Genomic DNA, 19,980 nt, shown 5'->3' with positions numbered 1-19,980 from the left:
ATGATGGGTTCGTTAAAGTGTGCATGTCCTGTTTATACAACATAAGGGTGGGTGGGAGGGCCCAAGGACAATTCCATCTTGCACCTCTTTTTTCTTTCATTTTGACACTGCAGTGCCACTCCTAGATGGGCCAGGTGTTTGTGTTGGCCACTTGTGTCGCTTAGCTTAAGGTGCATACACACGGAGCGATATAACTGAGCGATTTTGACTATATAGTCAAAATCGCTCAGAAAGTTAGTGCAGATCGCTCCGTGTGTACACAGCCAGCGATAGCGATGCGCGTCCCCGCTAGGTCGCTATCGCTGGGAAAAATAGTCAGTGCAGGCAAGTCAATTTTGGCTATGTCGCTGCAAAAGTTAGTCAAAATCGCTAACACTTTAAGAGGCCAGCGATTTTTCCCAGCGATAGCGATGTGCAGGCGGCGGTGGTGCGGGCGGCGGCGGGTTGTGGCGGCGGGTTGTGGCGGCGGTGCGGGCGGCGGCGGGTGGCGGTGTGGGCGACGGCGGGTTGCGGCGGCGGTGTGGGCGGCGGTGGGTTGCGGTGGCGGTGCGGGCGGCGGCGGTGCGGGCGGCGGCGGGTTGCGGCAGCGGTGCGGGCGGGGGAAATTTACCTTTCTATTGCAGAGTTTGGCAGCGGAGCGGTACCAGTTTCAAAAATGGCGCCTCAGCGTCATTTTTGAAATTCAAGATGGTCGCCGCGAGCCAATCACGGCTCGCCGCGTCATCGCCCCGCCCCCTCCCGCTGACTTATATAAGTCAGCGCGAGGCAGCGGCTGTCAGTCCGACGGCGGAGGAGGAGCGGAGAAGAGCTCCTGAAGACGCCGTGGAAGTCCTGGATGGGCGGCGGCTATGCAAAAGAGCTTAGCAGCCGCCGCCCACCAGGTGAAGACGCCGGAGCAAGACCCCAGAAGCCCTGGGGAGGTGGCGCCCCCCCAGGTGAAGACGCCGGAAGCCCTGGGAAGGCGGCGGCCATGCAAAAGAGCTTAAAGGCCGCCGCCCCCAGGTGAAGACCCAGTTTAATAAAGGATTTTTAAAAGAATGTGTTGTGTTTTTTTTTTTTATATTTTCTTTACAGGTGGACTACAGGTGCCAGCGGGCCCTTTATGTCCGGGCATGCTGGCACTTGTGGTTCTCCAAGTGCCAACATGCTGGGGCAGGCTTGCTGGGACCTGTAGGCCTCCTGTAAAGAACAATATTACTATTGAAAGGCTATCAGCCTCCCATCCACCGGGCCACGGATGGGGGGGACAGCCTCGGGCTTCACCCCTGGCCCTTGGGTGGCTGGAGGGGGGGACTCCTTGATTTAAGGGGTCCTCACTCCTCCAGTGTACCCCGGCCAGGGGTGACTAGTTGGGGGGGTAATGGCACGGCCGCAGGGACCAATATAAAAGTGTCCCCCGGCTGTGGCATTATCTCCCTGGCTAGTGGAGCCCGGTGCTGGTTTGGAAAATACGGGGGACCCCTATGTCTTTTGTCCCCCGTATTTTTTAAACCAGGACCGGACGCAGAGCCCGGTGCTGGTTGTCTAAATATGGGGGAACACTACTCATTTTTTCCTCTGTATTTTAACAACCAGGACTGGCTCAAAGAGCCCGAGGCTGGTTTTACATAGGAGGGGGGACCCCACGCAAATTTTTTTTTTAACTTTCAGCTATTTAAATACCAGCCACCCTGTAAAATCGTCCTATATATGACACTCATCCCCTTATTTAAATGAGATAGTCAAAATCTCCCATAGCCAAAATCTCCCATAGCCAAAATCTCTTGCATAGTTAGACAAAATCTCTGGTAAAGTTAGTCAAAATCTCCTACTGCCAGTTCAAGGGAAAAGTTAGTCAAAATCTCTCATAGCCAAAATCTCTCCGTGTGTATGCACCTTTAGTCACACAGCGACCTTGGTGCGCCTCTTTTTTTCTTTGCATCATGTGCTGTTTGGGGACTATTTTTTTTAAATGCCATCCTGTCTGACACTGCAGTGCCACTCCTAGATGGGCCAGGTGTTTGTGTCGGCCACTTGTGTCGCTTAGCTTAGTCACACAGCGACCTTGGTGCGCCTCTTTTTTTCTTTGCATCATGTGCTGTTTGGGGACAATTTTTTTGAAGTGCCATCCTGTCTGACACTGCAGTGCCACTCCTAGATGGGCCAGGTGTTTGTGTCGGCCACTTGTGTCGCTTAGCTTAGTCACACAGCGACCTTGGTGCGCCTCTTTTTTTCTTTGCATCATGTGCTGTTTGGGGACTATTTTTTTGAAGTGCCATCCTGTCTGACACTGCAGTGCCACTCCTAGATGGGCCAGGTGTTTGTGTCGGCCACTTGTGTCGCTTAGCTTAGCCATCCAGCGACCTTGGTGCAAATTTTAGGACTAAAAATAATATTGTGAGGTGTTCAGAATAGACTGAAAATGAGTGTAAATTATGGTTATTGAGGGTAATAATACTATGGGATCAAAATGACCCCCAAATTCTATGATTTAAGCTGTTTTTGAGGGTTTTTTGTAAAAAAAACACCCGAATCCAAAACACACCCGAATCCGACTAAAAATTTTCAGGGAGGTTTTGGCAAAAGGCGTCCGAATACAAAACACGGCCGCGGAACCGAATCCAAAACGCAAAACCCGAAAAATTTCCGGTGCACATCTCTAATTTTAAGTGCCTCCAAGGCTACACTGCAGCCCAGCACACAGCAACTTGTGCGGGGCTGAGGATAAGAGCTCCAGCTGCTACTGCCATCTAAAGGGGAGGGGACCCAGGGCCCTCACTGGGTCCCTCCATCAGACCTGGGCCCGGGTAATTTGTACGCTCTCCCTTCCTCTGTCGACACCACTGGCTATGGGGCCCACAGAGTTTTGGTTACACCCCTGCCCATACACCACAGCCAGGGACAGCACTGATCACTAGCTGCAGCGGCTGCTGACTCTGGGCTGAAATCTCGCACATGTCCAGTGGAGCTGCACTCAGATGGGGATTGCCAGAGTGGGCAGATTCACTCCCCCGATTTAGCAGACAGGATGTTTATACATTTTATCAATGTTCCTTCCTGCATCTCCTCAGTAATGAGGCGATGCAGGAAGTGTTATAGAGATACGATCTGGCGGCTATAAAACATCTCCCCCTTTATCTTTCTCCACTTTATCACTCTCCAAGACTTAATATATGTCCCCCATAGCCTGTAACATGGTAGTTAGGAGATGTTTGGCTGGTACTTTATCTCTCTCCACTTTGTCACTCTCAAAGTCTTAAAACATATGCCCTGCGGGGTTTTTTTTTTACATTATTATGCAATGAACTATGGGGGTAATTCTGAGTTGATCACAGCAGGAACTTTGTAAGCAGTTGGGCAAAACCATGTGCACTGCAGGTGGGGCAGATGTAACATGTGCAGAGAGAGTTAGATTTGGGTGGGGTGTGTTCAATCTACAATCTAAATTGCAGTGTAAAAATAAAGCAGCCAGTATTTACCCTGCACAGAAACAAAATAACCCACCCAAATCTAACTCTCTCTGCACATGTTACGTCTGCCCCACCCTGCAGTGCACATGGTTTTGCCCAACTGCTAAAAATATTCCTGCTGCGATCAACTTGGAATTACCCCCAATGTAATTTAACTGTTATTTACCCCTACAGCTAAACATAACTCAGCAGTCAAGTAAACAATGTAAATATGCAGAGTTCAGTTCTGTGTACTATACTATAAAGCATATGTATGAAAAGCAATATGTCAGTAAATCAATCTTAGAGGTTTTGATTTTAATCAGTCTTGGGCCTTTACAAAGTTACATGCAAATCTGCTTTGCAGACAAGTCGCACAATTTTCAGCACTGCGTAGACTCGACTGAATGGCTGTAACTGGGTGGTAATAGGTTTTCGCATGTAGGCTATATAATATTATAGAGATTGTAGATGTATAGAAATAAAAATGTGTTCTTGCCTTTACACAAATGCATCTCAATGCCGAATTGTTGTTCATTACTCATTGCTGAATTGTATTCTGTAATACTACAGGCTAAATGCAAAAGCATTGAAGACAAAACAGCACTGAGCACGCCATCTAATGTAAGAACACTTTATATATACTTCATGTTTATAGAACATATACACTGTTATATGCCGATTCACGGCTTGTAGAGGAGGATGAAATAGCTACAAGTGCAGAGTTTTTATGTGTCATTTATTTTACTACAGTGAGTGCTAAATAATGAATAAAAAGTTGTTCTTACTGAAAAGAGAGACGTGTGCTGAAGTTATTTATTAAATAGTAGATATTTGGTCTATAAATTAGTTAAAAGCACAATAACGTAAAAAGAGCCTTCGTAGGATGGCATTTATGCATTTATTGAAGATACTGTATACTTAATTTGTTATGCAAACGGAAGAAGAAGTCATATGACATATAAACAACCCATGCGAGGGCATTTTAGAATGTATAACACCTTTTTCCTGTTGTGGTGTTTCCTGACATTGCAAGAACCTTTGGTCAGGCGTAACAGCATTGTGGTTTTAGAAAAAAAAAAAAACACGCTTTCACCAGATTAGTGATAAACACATATATATCTATCTATCAGGGGTGATGTGTGATTTTCGCTACACACTAATTATATGACATCCTCACATTAGCATGTGAAGAATTTATATTGATTTTCACTATATCCGTAAAAGGCTAATTTCCATAACCCCATCAGGACAGAGCTTACATAGGAATTCCTAATGGAGTCCTATGTCCTTAGCATGCTGGGGGAGGATATTAATATAATAATGAAATGCATTTGATTAATAATCCTTGTGCTTGTTCATATACCCTCTTCAAATTTTTACTACCTGCTGTACATTGTTTTATCTTATCTGTGTACCATTAACCCTATCAGGGCCGGTTCTAGCCCTTGTGGCGCCCCGGGCAAAAAATAGGGGCGTGGCTTAATACAGGGGCATGGTCGATTACGCCCCCCTTAGAGTTGTGCCCCCATTTGTGCCCCCAGTAGAGTTGTGCCTCCATTTGTGCCCCCAGTAGAGTAGCGCCACTTAAAAAAACAACTAAAAAAACTAAAATTAATACTTACTATCCCCGCTCCTGATTGACGACCGCTGCTGACCTCCGCCGCGCTGCTCCTCGGATCTATGGGAGACACATCATGACGTCTCTCCCATAGCACAGCATAGACACTAGAGGTCAATTTCGACCCCTAGCTGCGTGTATGTGCCAGTCCCACAATGCTGTGCGGTGCGCGATGAAGTCATCGCGCACCACACAGCAAAGGTCCTTTACACGAAGGGAAACTAGACGGGTAGCGTCTACCCGTCTAGTTTCCTTCACAGCGCCGCACAGCACCGGGGGGCACTGACAAACAGTAGCGGATCTTGCCATGGCGCGGCGCCCTCCGGAAGGTGGCGCCCCGGACAAAAATCCTGTGTGTCCGTAGCAAGATCCGCTACTGAACCCTATCTATATAAACAAAGTCATTTAGATTCACTGCTGTGGGATATAATGCAGGGCAATAAAGTGATCTGATACTTAAGTTTAAAACTCGCAAAAGAAAGCTAGAAAGGTTATGTATTGAAAGATAGAAATCAATGGCAGCAGAACAGAACAATTTCTTGCTGAAAAAGAGAGTCACAGAATATGTTTTGTCCTCACCAGGTGTCCATTACATCTGTCATGCCTAGCAGGGTAACCTCTGCTGGAAAGAAGAAAGTCCTAATTATTGGGGACAATTTGATGAACTTGTCAAGAATGTTTTTATCTGGTACCAGCAACTGCAAACCACAGCAGTAAGTGTGTCACTTAATGAGCTATATGTTATATGTATATTATACTACAAAATAAACTACAAGATATGTATATTATACTACAAAATAAACTACAAGATAGGTAATAAAGAGAAGATACTATATGGGGCTGCAGGCTAGTAAGTATGAGACGTGTAATTCTATTCATAGATAAAGCATCAATGTAGCTACGAGGCTGCATGGGACCAGCACCACTGAATAATTACATCTACATATGCAAACAGTGCACAATGTGGACATAGGGCAATCAGACATCAATATCTAGTTTATACCAGGTGTACTGGCTTTATCTGGCTTTTATTTTTTCTGCCTCCACCCACACTCTTACGCTCCCTCTCGCGCTGTCTTCCTTTATCTTTGCCCCCTTACTCTCTCCTGTACATCTCTAAAGACCTCATTTATCAAAAAAATATTTGTGGCTATTTCCACGAAAACACCCATTTTGGGGGGTTAGCTGCAAATATTTAGAATCACCTGAATGTATGTAGGGGGACGGAAGCAGATATCTCCAATACCTGCTGAGAACCCTCCTTTCTTACTGGCAGCTGGATCCCCCATAGGTTTCTAGGGGGGGATGTGATGCTGCCATACCTGAGATCTGAGATGACAGTAGCCTGTAGTCAGTACTATTTTTCTAGAAAAATAGGTTCAGGAAATACGGGTCTGGGGGTGGAGCTATTTCAAAAAGTGATAGATAGATAGATAGACAGACAGACAGACAAAGTTTAAGATAAAACTTATCTTATGGAAATACATTTTGGCCTAGGACAGGTTCAGGAGCCCAGTTCCTGATTATGTCACATTTAACAAGAGGTTCAGGAACTGAGTTCCTGCTAAAAAAGATAGCACTGCCTGTAGTAGCCTGTGGGCTACACACCACAAAAATCGCCCCCGGAAATGGCCTCTGTGCATGTGTAGTCAGCACCGAGCATGTGCAGTAGTCCCCCTTCCACACTGAGCACATTGGATGTGTAGTCAGCGGTACTGAGCATGTGCAGTAGTCCCCCTTCCACACTAAGCACATTGCATGTGTAGTCAGCGGTACTGAGCATGTGCAGTAGTCCCCCTTCCACACTAAGCACATTGCATGTGTAGTCAGCGGTACTGAGCATGTGCAGTAGTCCCCCTTCCACACTGAGCACATTGGATGTGTAGTCAGCGGTACTGAGCATGTGCAGTAGTCCCCCTTCCACACTGAGCACATTGGATGTGTAGTCAGCGGTACTGAGCATGTGCAGTAGTCCCCCTTCCACACTAAGCACATTGCATGTGTAGTCAGCGGTACTGAGCATGTGCAGTAGTCCCCCTTCCACACTAAGCACATTGCATGTGTAGTCAGCGGTACTGAGCATGTGCAGTAGTCCCCCTTCCACACTGAGCACATTGCATGTGTAGTCAGCGGTACTGAGCATGTGCAGTAGTCCCCCTTCCACACTGAGCACATTGCATGTGTATTCAGCGGTACTGAGCATGTGCAGTAGTCCCCCTTCCACACTGAGCACATTGCATGTGTAGTCAGCGGTACTGAGCATGTGCAGTAGTCCCCCTTCCACACTGAGCACATTGCATGTGTAGTCAGCGGTACTGAGCATGTGCAGTAGTCCCCCTTCCACACTGAGCACATTGCATGTGTATTCAGCGGTACTGAGCATGTGCAGTAGTCCCCCTTCCACACTGAGCACATTGCATGTGTAGTCAGCGGTACTGAGCATGTGCAGTAGTCCCTCTTCCACACTGAGCACATTGCACGGAAGGACTACTTTTGTCCCGGTACAATTGCATATTGCAATGTAATCCTGGGCCCCAGTATCATGCCCAGATCATATTGCACATGTGATTAATAATAAATGGGCCCTTAAACTGGTAGAAGGCGGCAGGGTTCATACCAGCTCTCCTTACATTCCAAAATGATGACACCATTTCTATCAGCAGTGATTTCATTATACGCATTGTCCGCTTAATATCTATTTAAAATTGTATTGTCAACACTAAGTTCATTAAATAGCTGTGCTCCATAAATATACAAATTGTTTGGCCCACTTAAGTATAATTAGTGACAACGGAATACATATGTACTGTAATATATATAGTTCAAATTGCATGTTTTCAAATTGCATGAGCAATCTCGCTGACAAGCGCCATTTTCCGATGGATTTTAGATTTAAACACTGTTGGTTTTTGCTTTTCAAACCCGCTGCAAATCGTTGCACATTGGGGGTGATTCCGAGTTGTTCGCTCGCTAAGCCGCCGCCCTCTGGGAGTGTATCTTAGCTTAGCAGAATTGCGAACGAAAGATTAGCAGAATTGCAAATAGAAATTTCTTAGCAGTTTCTGAGTAGCTCCAGACTTAGCCATTGCGACCAGCTCAGTCCTTTTCGTTCCTGGTTTGACGTCACAAACACACCCAGCATTTGCCCAACCACTCCCCCGTTTCTCCAGCCACTCCTGCGTTTTGCAACTCGGACGCCTGCGTTTTTCCACACACTCCCATAAAACGGACAGTTTCCGCCCAGAAACACCCACTTCCTGTCAATCACACTACGATCAGCACAGCGATGAAAAAGCTTTGTTATGCCATGAGTAAAATACCTAACTTTCTCTGACGTCCTAGTGGATGCTGGGGACTCCGTCAGGACCATGGGGATTAGCGGCTCCGCAGGAGACAGGGCACAAAAATAAAGCTTTAGGATCAGGTGGTGTGCACTGGCTCCTCCCCCTATGACCCTCCTCCAAGCCTCAGTTAGGTTTTTGTGCCCGTCCGAGCAGGGTGCAATCTAGGTGGCTCTCCTAAAGAGCTGCTTAGAAAAAGTTTTTAGGTTTTTTATTTTACAGTGAGTCCTGCTGGCAACAGGCTCACTGCAACGAGGGACTTAGGGGAGAAGAAGTGAACTCACCTGCGTGCAGGATGGATTGGCTTCTTAGGCTACTGGACACCATTAGCTCCAGAGGGATCGAACACAGGCCCAGCCATGGAGTCCGGTCCCGGAGCCGCGCCGCCGACCCCCTTGCAGATGCCGAAAAGTGAAGAGGTCCAGAAACCGGCGGCAGAAGACTTTTCAGTCTTCATGAGGTAGCGCACAGCACTGCAGCTGTGCGCCATTGTTGTCACACACTTCACACCAGCGGTCACGGAGGGTGCAGGGCGCTGTGGGGGGCGCCCTGGGCAGCAATGAAATACCTATACTGGCTAAAAGATACATCACATATAGCCCCTGGGGCTATATGGATGTATTTAACCCCTGCCAGGTCTCAGAAAAACGGGAGAAGAAGCCCGCCGAAAAGGGGGCGGGGCCTATTCTCCTCAGCACACAGCGCCATTTTCCCTCACAGAAATGCTGGTGGGAAGGCTCCCAGGCTCTCCCCTGCACTGCACTACAGAAACAGGGTTAAAACAGAGAGGGGGGGCACTTATTTGGCAATATGATTATATATATTAAGATGCTATAAGGGAAAAACACTTATATAAAGGTTGTCCTTGTATAATTATAGCGTTTTGGTGTGTGCTGGCAAACTCTCCCTCTGTCTCTCCAAAGGGCTAGTGGGGTCCTGTCCTCTATCAGAGCATTCCCTGTGTGTGTGCTGTGTGTCGGTACGTGTGTGTCGACATGTATGAGGACGATGTTGGTGAGGAGGCAGAGCAATTGCCTGTAATGGTGATGTCACTCTCTAGGGAGTCGACACCGGAATGGATGGCTTATTTAAGGAATTACGTGATAATGTCAACACGCTGCAAGGTCGGTTGACGACATGAGACGGCCGGCAAACCAATTAGTACCTGTCCAGGCGTCTCAAACACCGTCAGGGGCGTTAAAACGTCTTTTTACCTCAGTCGGTCGACACAGACACAGACACGGACACTGACTCCAGTGTCGACGGTGAAGAAACAAACGTATTTTTCTTTTAGGGCCACACGTTACTTGTTAAGGGCAATGAAGGAGGTGTTACATATTTCTGATACTACAAGTACCACAAAAAAGGGTATTTTGTGGAGTGTGAAAAAACTACCTGTAGTTTTTCCTGAATCAGATAAATTAAATGAAGTGTGTGATGATGCGTGGGTTTCCCCCGATAGAAAATTATTGGCGGTATACCCTTTCCCGCCAGAAGTTAGGGCGCGTTGGGAAACACCCCTTAGGGTGGATAAGGCGCTCACACGCTTATCAAAACAAGTGGCGGTACCGTCTCCAGATAGGGCCGCCCTCAAGGAGCCAGCTGATAGGAGGCTGGAAAATATCCTAAAAAGTATATACACACATACTGGTGTTATACTGCGACCAGCGATCGCCTCAGCCTGGATGTGCAGCGCTGGGGTGGCTTGGTCGGATTCCCTGACTGAAAATATTGATACCCTTGACAGGGACAGTATTTTACTGACTATAGAGCATTTAAAGGATGCATTTCTATATATGCGAGATGCACAGAGGGATATTTGCACTCTGGCATCAAGAGTAAGTGCGATGTCCATATCTGCCAGAAGTTGTTTATGGACACGACAGTGGTCAGGTGATGCAGATTCCAAACGGCACATGGAAGTATTGCCGTATAAAGGAGAAAATGACAACGTCTTTTCAGCCTCAGTCCTTTCGTCCCCATAAGGGCAAGCGGTCAAAAGGCCAGTCATATCTGCCATGGGATAGAGGAAAGGGAAGAAGACTGCAGCAGGCAGCCCATTCCCAGGAACAGAAGCCCTCCACCGCTTCTGCCAAGTCCTCAGCATGACGCTGGGGCCGTACAAGCGGACTCAGGTGCGGTGGGGGGTCGTCTCAAGAGTTTCAGCACGCAGTGGGCTCACTCGCAAGTGGACCCCTGGATCCTACAAGTAGTATCCCAGGGGTACAGATTGGAAGTTCGAGACGTCTCCCCCTCGCAGGTTCCTGAAGTCTGCTTTACCAACGTCTCCCTCCGACAGGGAGGCAGTAGTGGAAACAATTCACAAGCTGTATTCCCAGCAGGTGATAATCAAAGTACCCCTCCTACAACAAGGAAAGGGGTATTATTCCACACTATATTGTGGTACTGAAGCCAGACGGCTCGGTGAGACCTATTCTAAATCTGAAATATTTGAACACTTACATAAAAAGGTTCAAATCAAGATGGAGTCACTCAGACCAGTGATAGCGAACCAGGAAAAAGGGGACTATATGGTGTCCCGGGACAGATGCTTACCTCCATGTCCCAATTTGCCCTTCTCACCAAGGGTACCTCAGGTTCGTGGTACAGAACTGTCACTATCAGTTTCAGACGCTGCCGGTTGGATTGTCCACGGCACCCCGGGTCCTTACCAAGGTAATGGCCGAAATGATGATTCTTCTTCAAAGAAAATGGACGATCTCCTGATAAGGGCAAGGTCCAGAGAACAGTTGGAGGTCGGAGTAGCACTATCTCAAGTAGTTCTACGACAGCACGGGTGGATTCTAAATATTCCAAAACCGCAGCTGTTTCCGACGACACGTCTGCTGTTCCTAGGGATGATTCTGGACACAGTCCAGAAAAAGGTGTTTCTCCCGGAGAAGAAAGCCAGGGAGTTATCCGAGCTAGTCAGGAACCTCCTAAAACCAGGAAAAGTGTCAGTGCATCATTGCACAAGGGTCCTGGGAAAAATGGTGGCTTCTTACGAAGCGATTCCATTCGGCAGATTTCACGCAAGAACTTTTCAGTGGGATCTGCTGGACAAATGGTCCGGATCGCATCTGCAGATGCATCAGCGGATAACCTTATCGCCACGGACAAGGGTGTCTCTTCTGTGGTGGTTGCAGAGTGCTCATCTGTTAGAGGGCCGCAGATTCGGCATACAGGACTGGGTCCTGGTGACCACGGATGCCAGTCTGAGAGGCTGGGGAGCGGTCACACAGGGAAGAAACTTCCAGGGAGTATGGTCAAGCCTGGAGATGTCTCTTCACATAAATATACTGGAGCTAAGAGCGATTTACAATGCTCTAAGCCTGGCAAAACCCCTGCTTCAGGGTCAGCCGGTGTTGATCCAGTCGGACAACATCACGGCAGTCGCCCACGTAAACAGACAGGGCGGCACAAGAAGCAGGAGAGCAATGGCAGAAGCTGCAAGGATTCTTCGCTGGGTGGAAGATCATGTGATAGCACTGTCAGCAGTGTTCATTCCGGGAGTGGACAACTGGGAAGCAGACTTCCTCAGCAGACACGATCTACACCCGGGAGAGTGGGGACTTCATCCAGAAGTCTTCCACATGATTGTGAACCGTTGGGAAAAACCAAAGGTGGATATGATGGCGTCTCGCCTCAACAAAAAACTGGACAGGTATTGCGCCAGGTCAAGAGACCCTCAGGCAATAGCTGTGGACGCTCTGGTAACACCGTGGGTGTTCCAGTCAGTGTATGTGTTTCCTCCTCTGCCTCTCATACCAAAAGTACTGAGAATTATACGGCAAAGGGGAGTAAGAACGATACTCGTGGCTCCGGATTGGCCAAGAAGAACTTGGTACCCGGAACTTCAGGAGATGCTCACGGAAGATCCGTGGCCTCTACCTCTAAGACGGGACCTGCTTCAGCAGGGACCGTGTCTATTCCAAGACTTACCGCGGTTGCGTTTGACGGCATGGCGGTTGAACGCCGAATTCTAAGGGAAAAAGGCATTCCGGAAGAGGTCATTCCTACACTGGTAAAAGCCAGGAAGGAGGTGACTGCACAACATTATCACCGCATTTGGAGAAAATATGTTGCGTGGTGTGAGGCCAGGAAGGCCCCCACGGAGGAATTTCAATTGGGTCGATTCCTACATTTCCTGAAAACAGGATTGTCTATGGGCCTCAAATTGGGGTCCATTAAGGTTCAAATTTCGGCCCTGTCGATTTTCTTCCAGAAAGAATTGGCTTCAGTTCCTGAAGTCCAGACTTTTGTAAAAGGAGTACTACATATACAGCCCCGGTTGTGCCCCCAGTGGCTCCGTGGGACCTTAATGTAGTTTTGGATTTTCTCAAATCCCATTGGTTTGAGCCACTCAAATCGGTGGATTTGAAATATCTTACATGGAAAGTAACCATGCTACTGGCCCTGGCTTCAGCCAGGAGAGTGTCAGAATTGGCGGCTTTATCGTAAGGTGGTGTCAGCGTTTCACCTGAACCAGCCTATTGTGGTGCCTGCGGCTACTAGCGATTTGGAGGATTCCAAGTTGCTGGACGTTGTCAGGGCATTGAAAATATATATTTCAAGGACGGCTGGAGTCAGAAAATCTGACTCGCTGTTTATACTGTATGCACCCAACAAGCTGGGTGCTCCTGCTTCTAAGCAGACGATTGCTCGTTGGATTTGTAGCACAATTCAACTTGCACATTCTGTGGCAGGCCTGCCACAGCCTAAATCTGTCAAGGCCCATTCCACAAGGAAGGTGGGCTCATCCTGGGCGGCTGCCCTAGGGGTCTCGGCATTACAACTCTGCCGAGCAGCTACGTGGTCGGGGGAGAACACGTTTGTAAAATTCTACAAATTCGATACCCTGGCTAAAGAGGACCTGGAGTTCTCTCATTCGGTGCTGCAGAGTCATCCGCACTCTCCCGCCCGTTTGGGAGCTTTGGTATAATCCCCATGGTCCTGACGGAGTCCCCAGCATCCACTAGGACGTCAGAGAAAATAAGATTTTACTTACCGATAAATCTATTTCTCGTAGTCCGTAGTGGATGCTGGGCGCCCATCCCAAGTGCGGATTGTCTGCAATACTTGTACATAGTTATTGTTACAAAAAAAGCGGGTTGTTATTGTTGTGAGCCGTCTGTTCAGAGGCTCCTACGTTTGTCATACTGTTAACTGGGTTCAGATCACAAGTTGTACGGTGTGATTGGTGTGGCTGGTATGAGTCTTACCCGGGATTCAAAATCCTTCCTTATTGTGTACGCTCGTCCGGGCACAGTATCCTAACTGAAGCTTGGAGGAGGGTCATAGGGGGAGGAGCCAGTGCACACCACCTGATCCTAAAGCTTTATTTTTGTGCCCTGTCTCCTGCGGAGCCGCTAATCCCCATGGTCCTGACGGAGTCCCCAGCATCCACTACGGACTACGAGAAATAGATTTATCGGTAAGTAAAATCTTATTTTTGTGTAAAATAACTAAGCGCATGCGCTCTGCGAACCTTGCGCATGCGCAGTAAGCGACTAATCGCAGTACAGCGAAAATCGGCGAAAATCGGCAACGAGCTAACAACTCGGAATGACCCCCATTGCCTGTGATTTGCATTTAACCCTCCAAATTGTTTGATTTTAAATCTGATAGTTTGGGCATCAAAATTGCAGATGATTTACGGCAGATTTGAACTTAATATCAAATTTCACTCCACTGCATTGCCCCAATAATCTGTCTCCTATATATTTTAAAATGCTTCAAAAGTGTCTATGAAATGGGAATAGTTAGAAACACATTGACCCTCATTCCGAGTTGTTCGCTCGCTAGCTGCTTTTAGCAGCATTGCACACGCTAAGCCGCCGCCCTCTGGGAGTGTATCTTAGCATAGCAGAATTACGAACGAAAGATTCGCAAAATTGCGAATAGAAATTTCTTAGCAGTTTCTGAGTAGCTCGACACTTACTCTGCCACTGCGATCAGTTCAGTCAGTTTCGTTCCTGGTTTGACGTCACAAACACACCCAGCGTTCGCCCAGGCACTCCTCTGTTTCTCCAGCCACTCCCGCGTTTTTCCCAGAAACGGCAGCGTTTTTTCACACACACCCATAAAACGGCCAGTTTCCGCCCAGAAACACCCACTTCCTGTCAATCACACTACGATCACCAGAACAAAGAAAAATCCTCGTAATGCCGTGAGTAAAATACCTAACTTTTGAGTAAAATAACTAAGCGCATGCGCTCTGCGAACATTGCGCATGCGCAGTAAGCGACTAATCGCAATATAGCAAAATTCGGCAACGAGGGAACAACTCGGAATGAGGGCCATTGTGCCAAAAATGAGGTGCAAAATGCTACATTTTTCAGTCTGTAGAGTTGGTCTTATCGGGCATGTGTTTACACCAGGAGATGTGGCTTCGAGTGTTGTATAACTACCATTACAGTGCCCAGTTCACACACAATGTATTGTATGTATTGTATGTCTGTTTATTGTTTTTAATCATTAAGAAAGGCTCAATTACCAAGTAAAATAAAGGTAAATACAGATGCAAATACAAAATAAAAGTACAAAATAAGTTCAATGACATGCAAATATAATCAGAAATACCTGCCAATCATCATCACTTCGTATTTTGCGCCATAAGTTAAGTATTCACAAATGCCTCCTCAGAGATACATATGCACTTTAATTGTGATTTGCATGGGACTCATTAGCATAAATATGCCCTTACTGTACTTTTGCAACGCTTTCACGCCTCTGCCATTTTATGTTACACCCCTCTAAGTGTAAAGACGGTAAGTGTCTTCCCCTCACCAAACATGCTCTGGTCTCACCTATTTAAAAAAAAAAAACAACCTCAACCCTTCATCACTCACTAGTTACCGCCCCATCTCTCTACTCCCTTTTGCCTCCAAACTACTTGAACAACTGGTCTACAGCCATCTCACAAGCTACCTCTCTGACAACTCCATCCTCGATCCACTACAATCTGGCTTTCGCCCACTCCACTCCACTGAGACTGCCCTGGTGAAAGTCACCAATGACCTGCCTTCGGCCAAATCCAGGGGCCACTTCTCTCTGCTTATCCTTCTGGACCTCTCTGTTGCCTTTGACACAGTGGATCATCCTCTCCTCTCCTCAAAACATTGGCCTCCCTAGCACTGTCCTTGACTGGTTTTCTTCTTACCTCACTAACCGTTCCTTCTCTGTGTCTGCCTCCGGCACCACCTCACACCTTCCATCCTTCCTGTTGGTGTCCCTCAGGGTTCTGTCCTAGGCGCCCTGTTTTCCCTGTACACCTCTTCCCTGGGTACGCTCATTAACTACTTTGGCCTTCAATACCACCTCTATGTTGATGACACACAACTCTACCTCTCCTCTTCTGATCTGTCCCCCTCTGTCCTCTCTCAGGTTTCCAGCTGCCTCTCTGCAATCTCCTCCTGGATGGCTGAGCTCTCTCTGAAGCTCAACACGGACAAAACTGAACTCATTATCTTTCCCCCACCCAGAGCAACACCATCATCTCCCTAGTTCCCCAACTCCACTGCTTGGGCGTCACTCTTGACTCCTCCCTCTCCTTTGCACCCCACATCCATGTTCTGGCACAATCCTGTCGGTTCCAGCAACGCAACATTGCTCGCATCAGGCCATTTCTCTCCCATAGTGCAAATAAACTTATCATCCACTCACTGGTCATCTCACGACTCGACTACTGCAACGTTCTCCTCAGGGGCAACAACTGGGTCTGTTTAACAAAACGGGGTCATGTCACCCCCATTTTGTAGGCATGCCAGGGTCTGTGTCGGCAGATGGAGACTTACATGGTCCTGGCTGACTGGATCTGATGGCCAGTCTGAGTAAGCTTTGGTTTACGCAGACTGACCGAGGGCTGCTACCATGCAAGTCACGACTGATAATTGAGACATTGATCCAGTGCTGCGTCCTCAGACACACACTCAGATCTTGCAGACGCCTCCTGTTATTTGTATACCTTACAAATCATAATCGGGCATCAATTCTCTAAATGCTAACTTATCCTCTGATATCCCCACTGCCATCTTTGGTGATTAACTCAACCTCACTGATTATGTTCAGTCTCATTCTGCTTTCAAGCTGCTCTCTGTAACCTCCTCTATCACTCTCTCCTAATGGACTATCTCTTGTACTCATTGTGATGTTACCTAGTGCTTTTGATCTTTTTTTTTCTGACTTTGTTCTGTTTTTGTTTAGGCTAACACTCCTTCCTCACTCAGACCATCACCTTATAACCTACAATATATCCTCTGCCACTTTAACCTTTTTTGGACAGTCCACCAAGTCACATTCTTCAGAAACCTTAGTTCTGCTAACCCTTCATTTACTTTTGATGTCTTTTCAAAAAGACTCAAAAAAAATCTTGAAAGTGGCCTGTCTGATAGCTATGTAGAAGGAAAAGCACAAAACAAAGATAGAAATATAAAGTAACTAGCTGAAGTACAAGATTTACATTTTCAAGTTATTAAGTCATCAACGAGTTGTAGTTAAAAATAATTAGCAGCTTAGCAGCTCTTCCAACACACCCAGTGTCTTTTTCTTGTGTATGCGTGTGCCAGGAGCTCTAATCCCCAGCTTTCCTTTCAGTCAAGTTTTATAATCACTATTACATTGTGATATAATAATAATAATAATCATCATCATCATCATCAACATCATTTGATCTATATAGCACTCTTCCTTCCCTAAAACCTGGCCAAGATCCAACTGGACCACTTCACATTGGTTTCATCCCAATCGGTACAGGGGTGTCCAAATGCATAACCAGACAGACAAACAGAGAAACAAACAAACAAACAAACAAACAGACCAATGCATTTTATAAATAAGATATAGGTCATGACAGTTTTTGTAGTCCATGCACAAGCCAATAAGGACAATACAGATTTTAACTGTCAAATAATATTGGTCAAATTCAAACCCCGCCAACCCTAGGTGTACATGTCGTTCTTATGCATGGAGATAAAGTAACATGTACAGTATGCACATTAACCCCAGCAATATCCCATCACCCAATGGTACAGATGGTACAAAATGCAGCTGCCAGACTATTAACCAACCAGCCCCATTCCAGCCACATAGCATCCATTCTCTATTCCCTTCACTGGCTACCTGTAAAATGGCGAATCATTACTTGAAGCAGCTTCTGATTCCTTAATGTCCCACTCTATAACTACGATCTGTAGGTGAAGGTCTACTAACAGTACCTAGAATCACCCTGAATTTATCTGGGGGTCAAGCTTTCAACTTTGTGCCTCTAACTCTATGGAACTCTCTTCCCTGCACTGTGCGAGAAGCCTCCACTCTAGAATCCTTCAAAAATAGACTAAAAACTTACCTATTTTCCCACGCATTTCACTAATATCTAATGTTAAGCTTGTTTTGTATTTTGGGGGTCATTCTGACCTGAACGCTTGCTGCAGTTCTTCGCAGCGCAGCGATCAGGTCAGAACGGCGCTGGCGCTGCAGTGCGCCGGCGCATGGCTGACAGCCGACGGCTGTCATTGCCTAGCGATCGCCTCTGCCTGATTAACAGGCAGAGGCGGTTGCTGTGCCGGAGGGGGCAGCACTGCAGCGTTTGGCCTCCATTTTGTGGGTGCGGTCTGGTCCAATGCAGGCGTGGCCGGACCGTGGAGGTAGGGGGGGGGGGGCGGGCCGCAGCGGCTGCATAACATCACACGCAGCCACTGTGAGCCGGGCAGCGACGAGTAGCTCCCGGCCAGCACGCATAAGCTGCGCTGGCCGGGAGCTACTCCTGAAGTACAAAAGCATTGTCGCTGTGCGATACTTTTGTACTGCAGCGACGGGGCAGGGACTGACATGCGGGGCGGGCTAGCCCTGTGCTGGGCTTCTCCCCACATGTCTGTGTGACTGATCGTAGCTGTGCTAAATTTAACACAGCTACGATCAAGTCGGTATCACCCCCTTTGAGCTGTAAAGACAATTGTAAAGCACTTTGAGTACTATTAGGAGAAAAGTGCTATATAAATATCATTATTATTATTATTATTATTATTATTAATGAGCTCTTCCATGGTGTAATTTGCTGTGTTTCATTAAGTAGTGAAACATTTTAAATGTACAGTCTCATATTTATGCACCCTTTTTTCTTTTAGAGTCAAAGTTACCATGCCCCTAAATAACACACATGCCTATATATCCCTGCCACAAAGCCGCAAAGAAATAAAGAGATTATGTGCAGGTTTTGACCAGAATTGCTACCAACGAGATATATTCTATGAATCATTGCCAACGTGTTCTGTAAATTTTCCAAATTCTGTGTGGCTAAGGTAAGTGATTCCAATTACATTTGGCTGTTTTATTAGATAGTTGACTGTTGTTCTATAGTTGCAGAATCTGTTGTCCTGCTGAGGGGGTCAAACTACTTAATTTGATGTAACACATCTTCTTCCCTGTGCTTCTGAAACCAAATCCAATAACTTATCATGACAAACAGATATTTACTTTTAGTGATTGCTGGTTGTTACCTGATCAAACATTGTCATATTCACATTAGTCTAAATTCTATTTTTAGCTAATTTATAAAGTCATTGGGGCAGGGCCGGATTAAGGCATGTGGGCCCCAGGGGCGATGAAGTTGTGGGGTCCCCAAGTAATAAAACTGCTGCCAAACACCACTGTGCACCCCCTTCCCCTTTGAACAAACGGTACTGATATGCCCCTGAGGTAACACACACACGCGCGCGCGCACACACACACACAACCACACTTGTATACAAACACACATGTGTAAAAGCATAAAATACATACAGTAAGCACACACCACACACATTTTTATATATATATATATATATATATATATATATAAATACTCTGCGCTCCGGCACTCTCGGCCTCCCCCATAGGGTGTACCTTGCTCCGGTGCCCTCCTCAGGGTAAGCGACCCTTGTACATGCACAAATAGACAATAAGAGGCGGGGACGGGGAGGTGGTCCCCGAAACGTTGACCGTACCTATTACACTTTTTTGATTTTGCATCACAAGTCTGCTGAGTGCCGCCTCTTATTGTCTATTTGTGCATATATATATATATATCTATCAGGGCCGTAACTGGGGGGGGGGGAGGTACATATTCATTCACACAGCAGTTCTTTGTATTGCCGCACTGGGATCCCTATTACGGCAACCAATATTAGATACTTGTGGATCAGCTGCCTACCTGATTGTGGATTTCCATATGGATATTTAATTGGATTTGTTTCCTCATTAAAATCGGAGGGTACTATTTCCAGTATATACATTTACAATTTCAAGGTGTCTTGTTTCTTAATCTTGGTTTTATTATATTATCTCTATTGTTTATTTATGTGTCAAATTGAAGTGATCGCAGTGGCTGAGTAAGTTCCGGGCTACTCAGAAACTGCTCAAATTTTTTTAGTACAGCTCGGCTGCACATGCAATCGCACACTTGCAAAGTTAAAATATTATATTATATTCTCTCCTACAGATCCGGTGCTCCATAATCTAATAACAACCTGGTCCGATGCCTCAACTCCTGTTCAAATACAGCGAAAACGGGACTCCCAGAACGGCACTCTGGACACCATAAATAATCCACAAC

General features: G+C 46.6%; 1 protein-coding gene across 1 annotated transcript in view; it reads left to right on the top strand.

Moving 5' to 3' along the window:
- Positions 1–19,980, top strand: part of PLXNC1 (plexin C1) — a 241,814-nt gene that overhangs the window by 53,270 nt on the left and 168,564 nt on the right. Inside the window, exons 9-11 of the mRNA XM_063927616.1 lie at positions 4,002–4,052; positions 5,632–5,762; positions 18,515–18,688. Coding sequence (XP_063783686.1) covers positions 4,002–4,052; positions 5,632–5,762; positions 18,515–18,688 — 356 coding nt within the window. The remainder of the gene's footprint in view (positions 1–4,001; positions 4,053–5,631; positions 5,763–18,514; positions 18,689–19,980) is intronic.

This window comes from Pseudophryne corroboree, chromosome 6 (assembly GCF_028390025.1).
Source record: "Pseudophryne corroboree isolate aPseCor3 chromosome 6, aPseCor3.hap2, whole genome shotgun sequence".
Classification (NCBI taxonomy): domain Eukaryota; kingdom Metazoa; phylum Chordata; class Amphibia; order Anura; family Myobatrachidae; genus Pseudophryne; species Pseudophryne corroboree.
The sequence above is the reverse complement of the archived record's forward strand: the minus strand, read 5'-3'. Positions and strand labels throughout refer to the sequence as shown.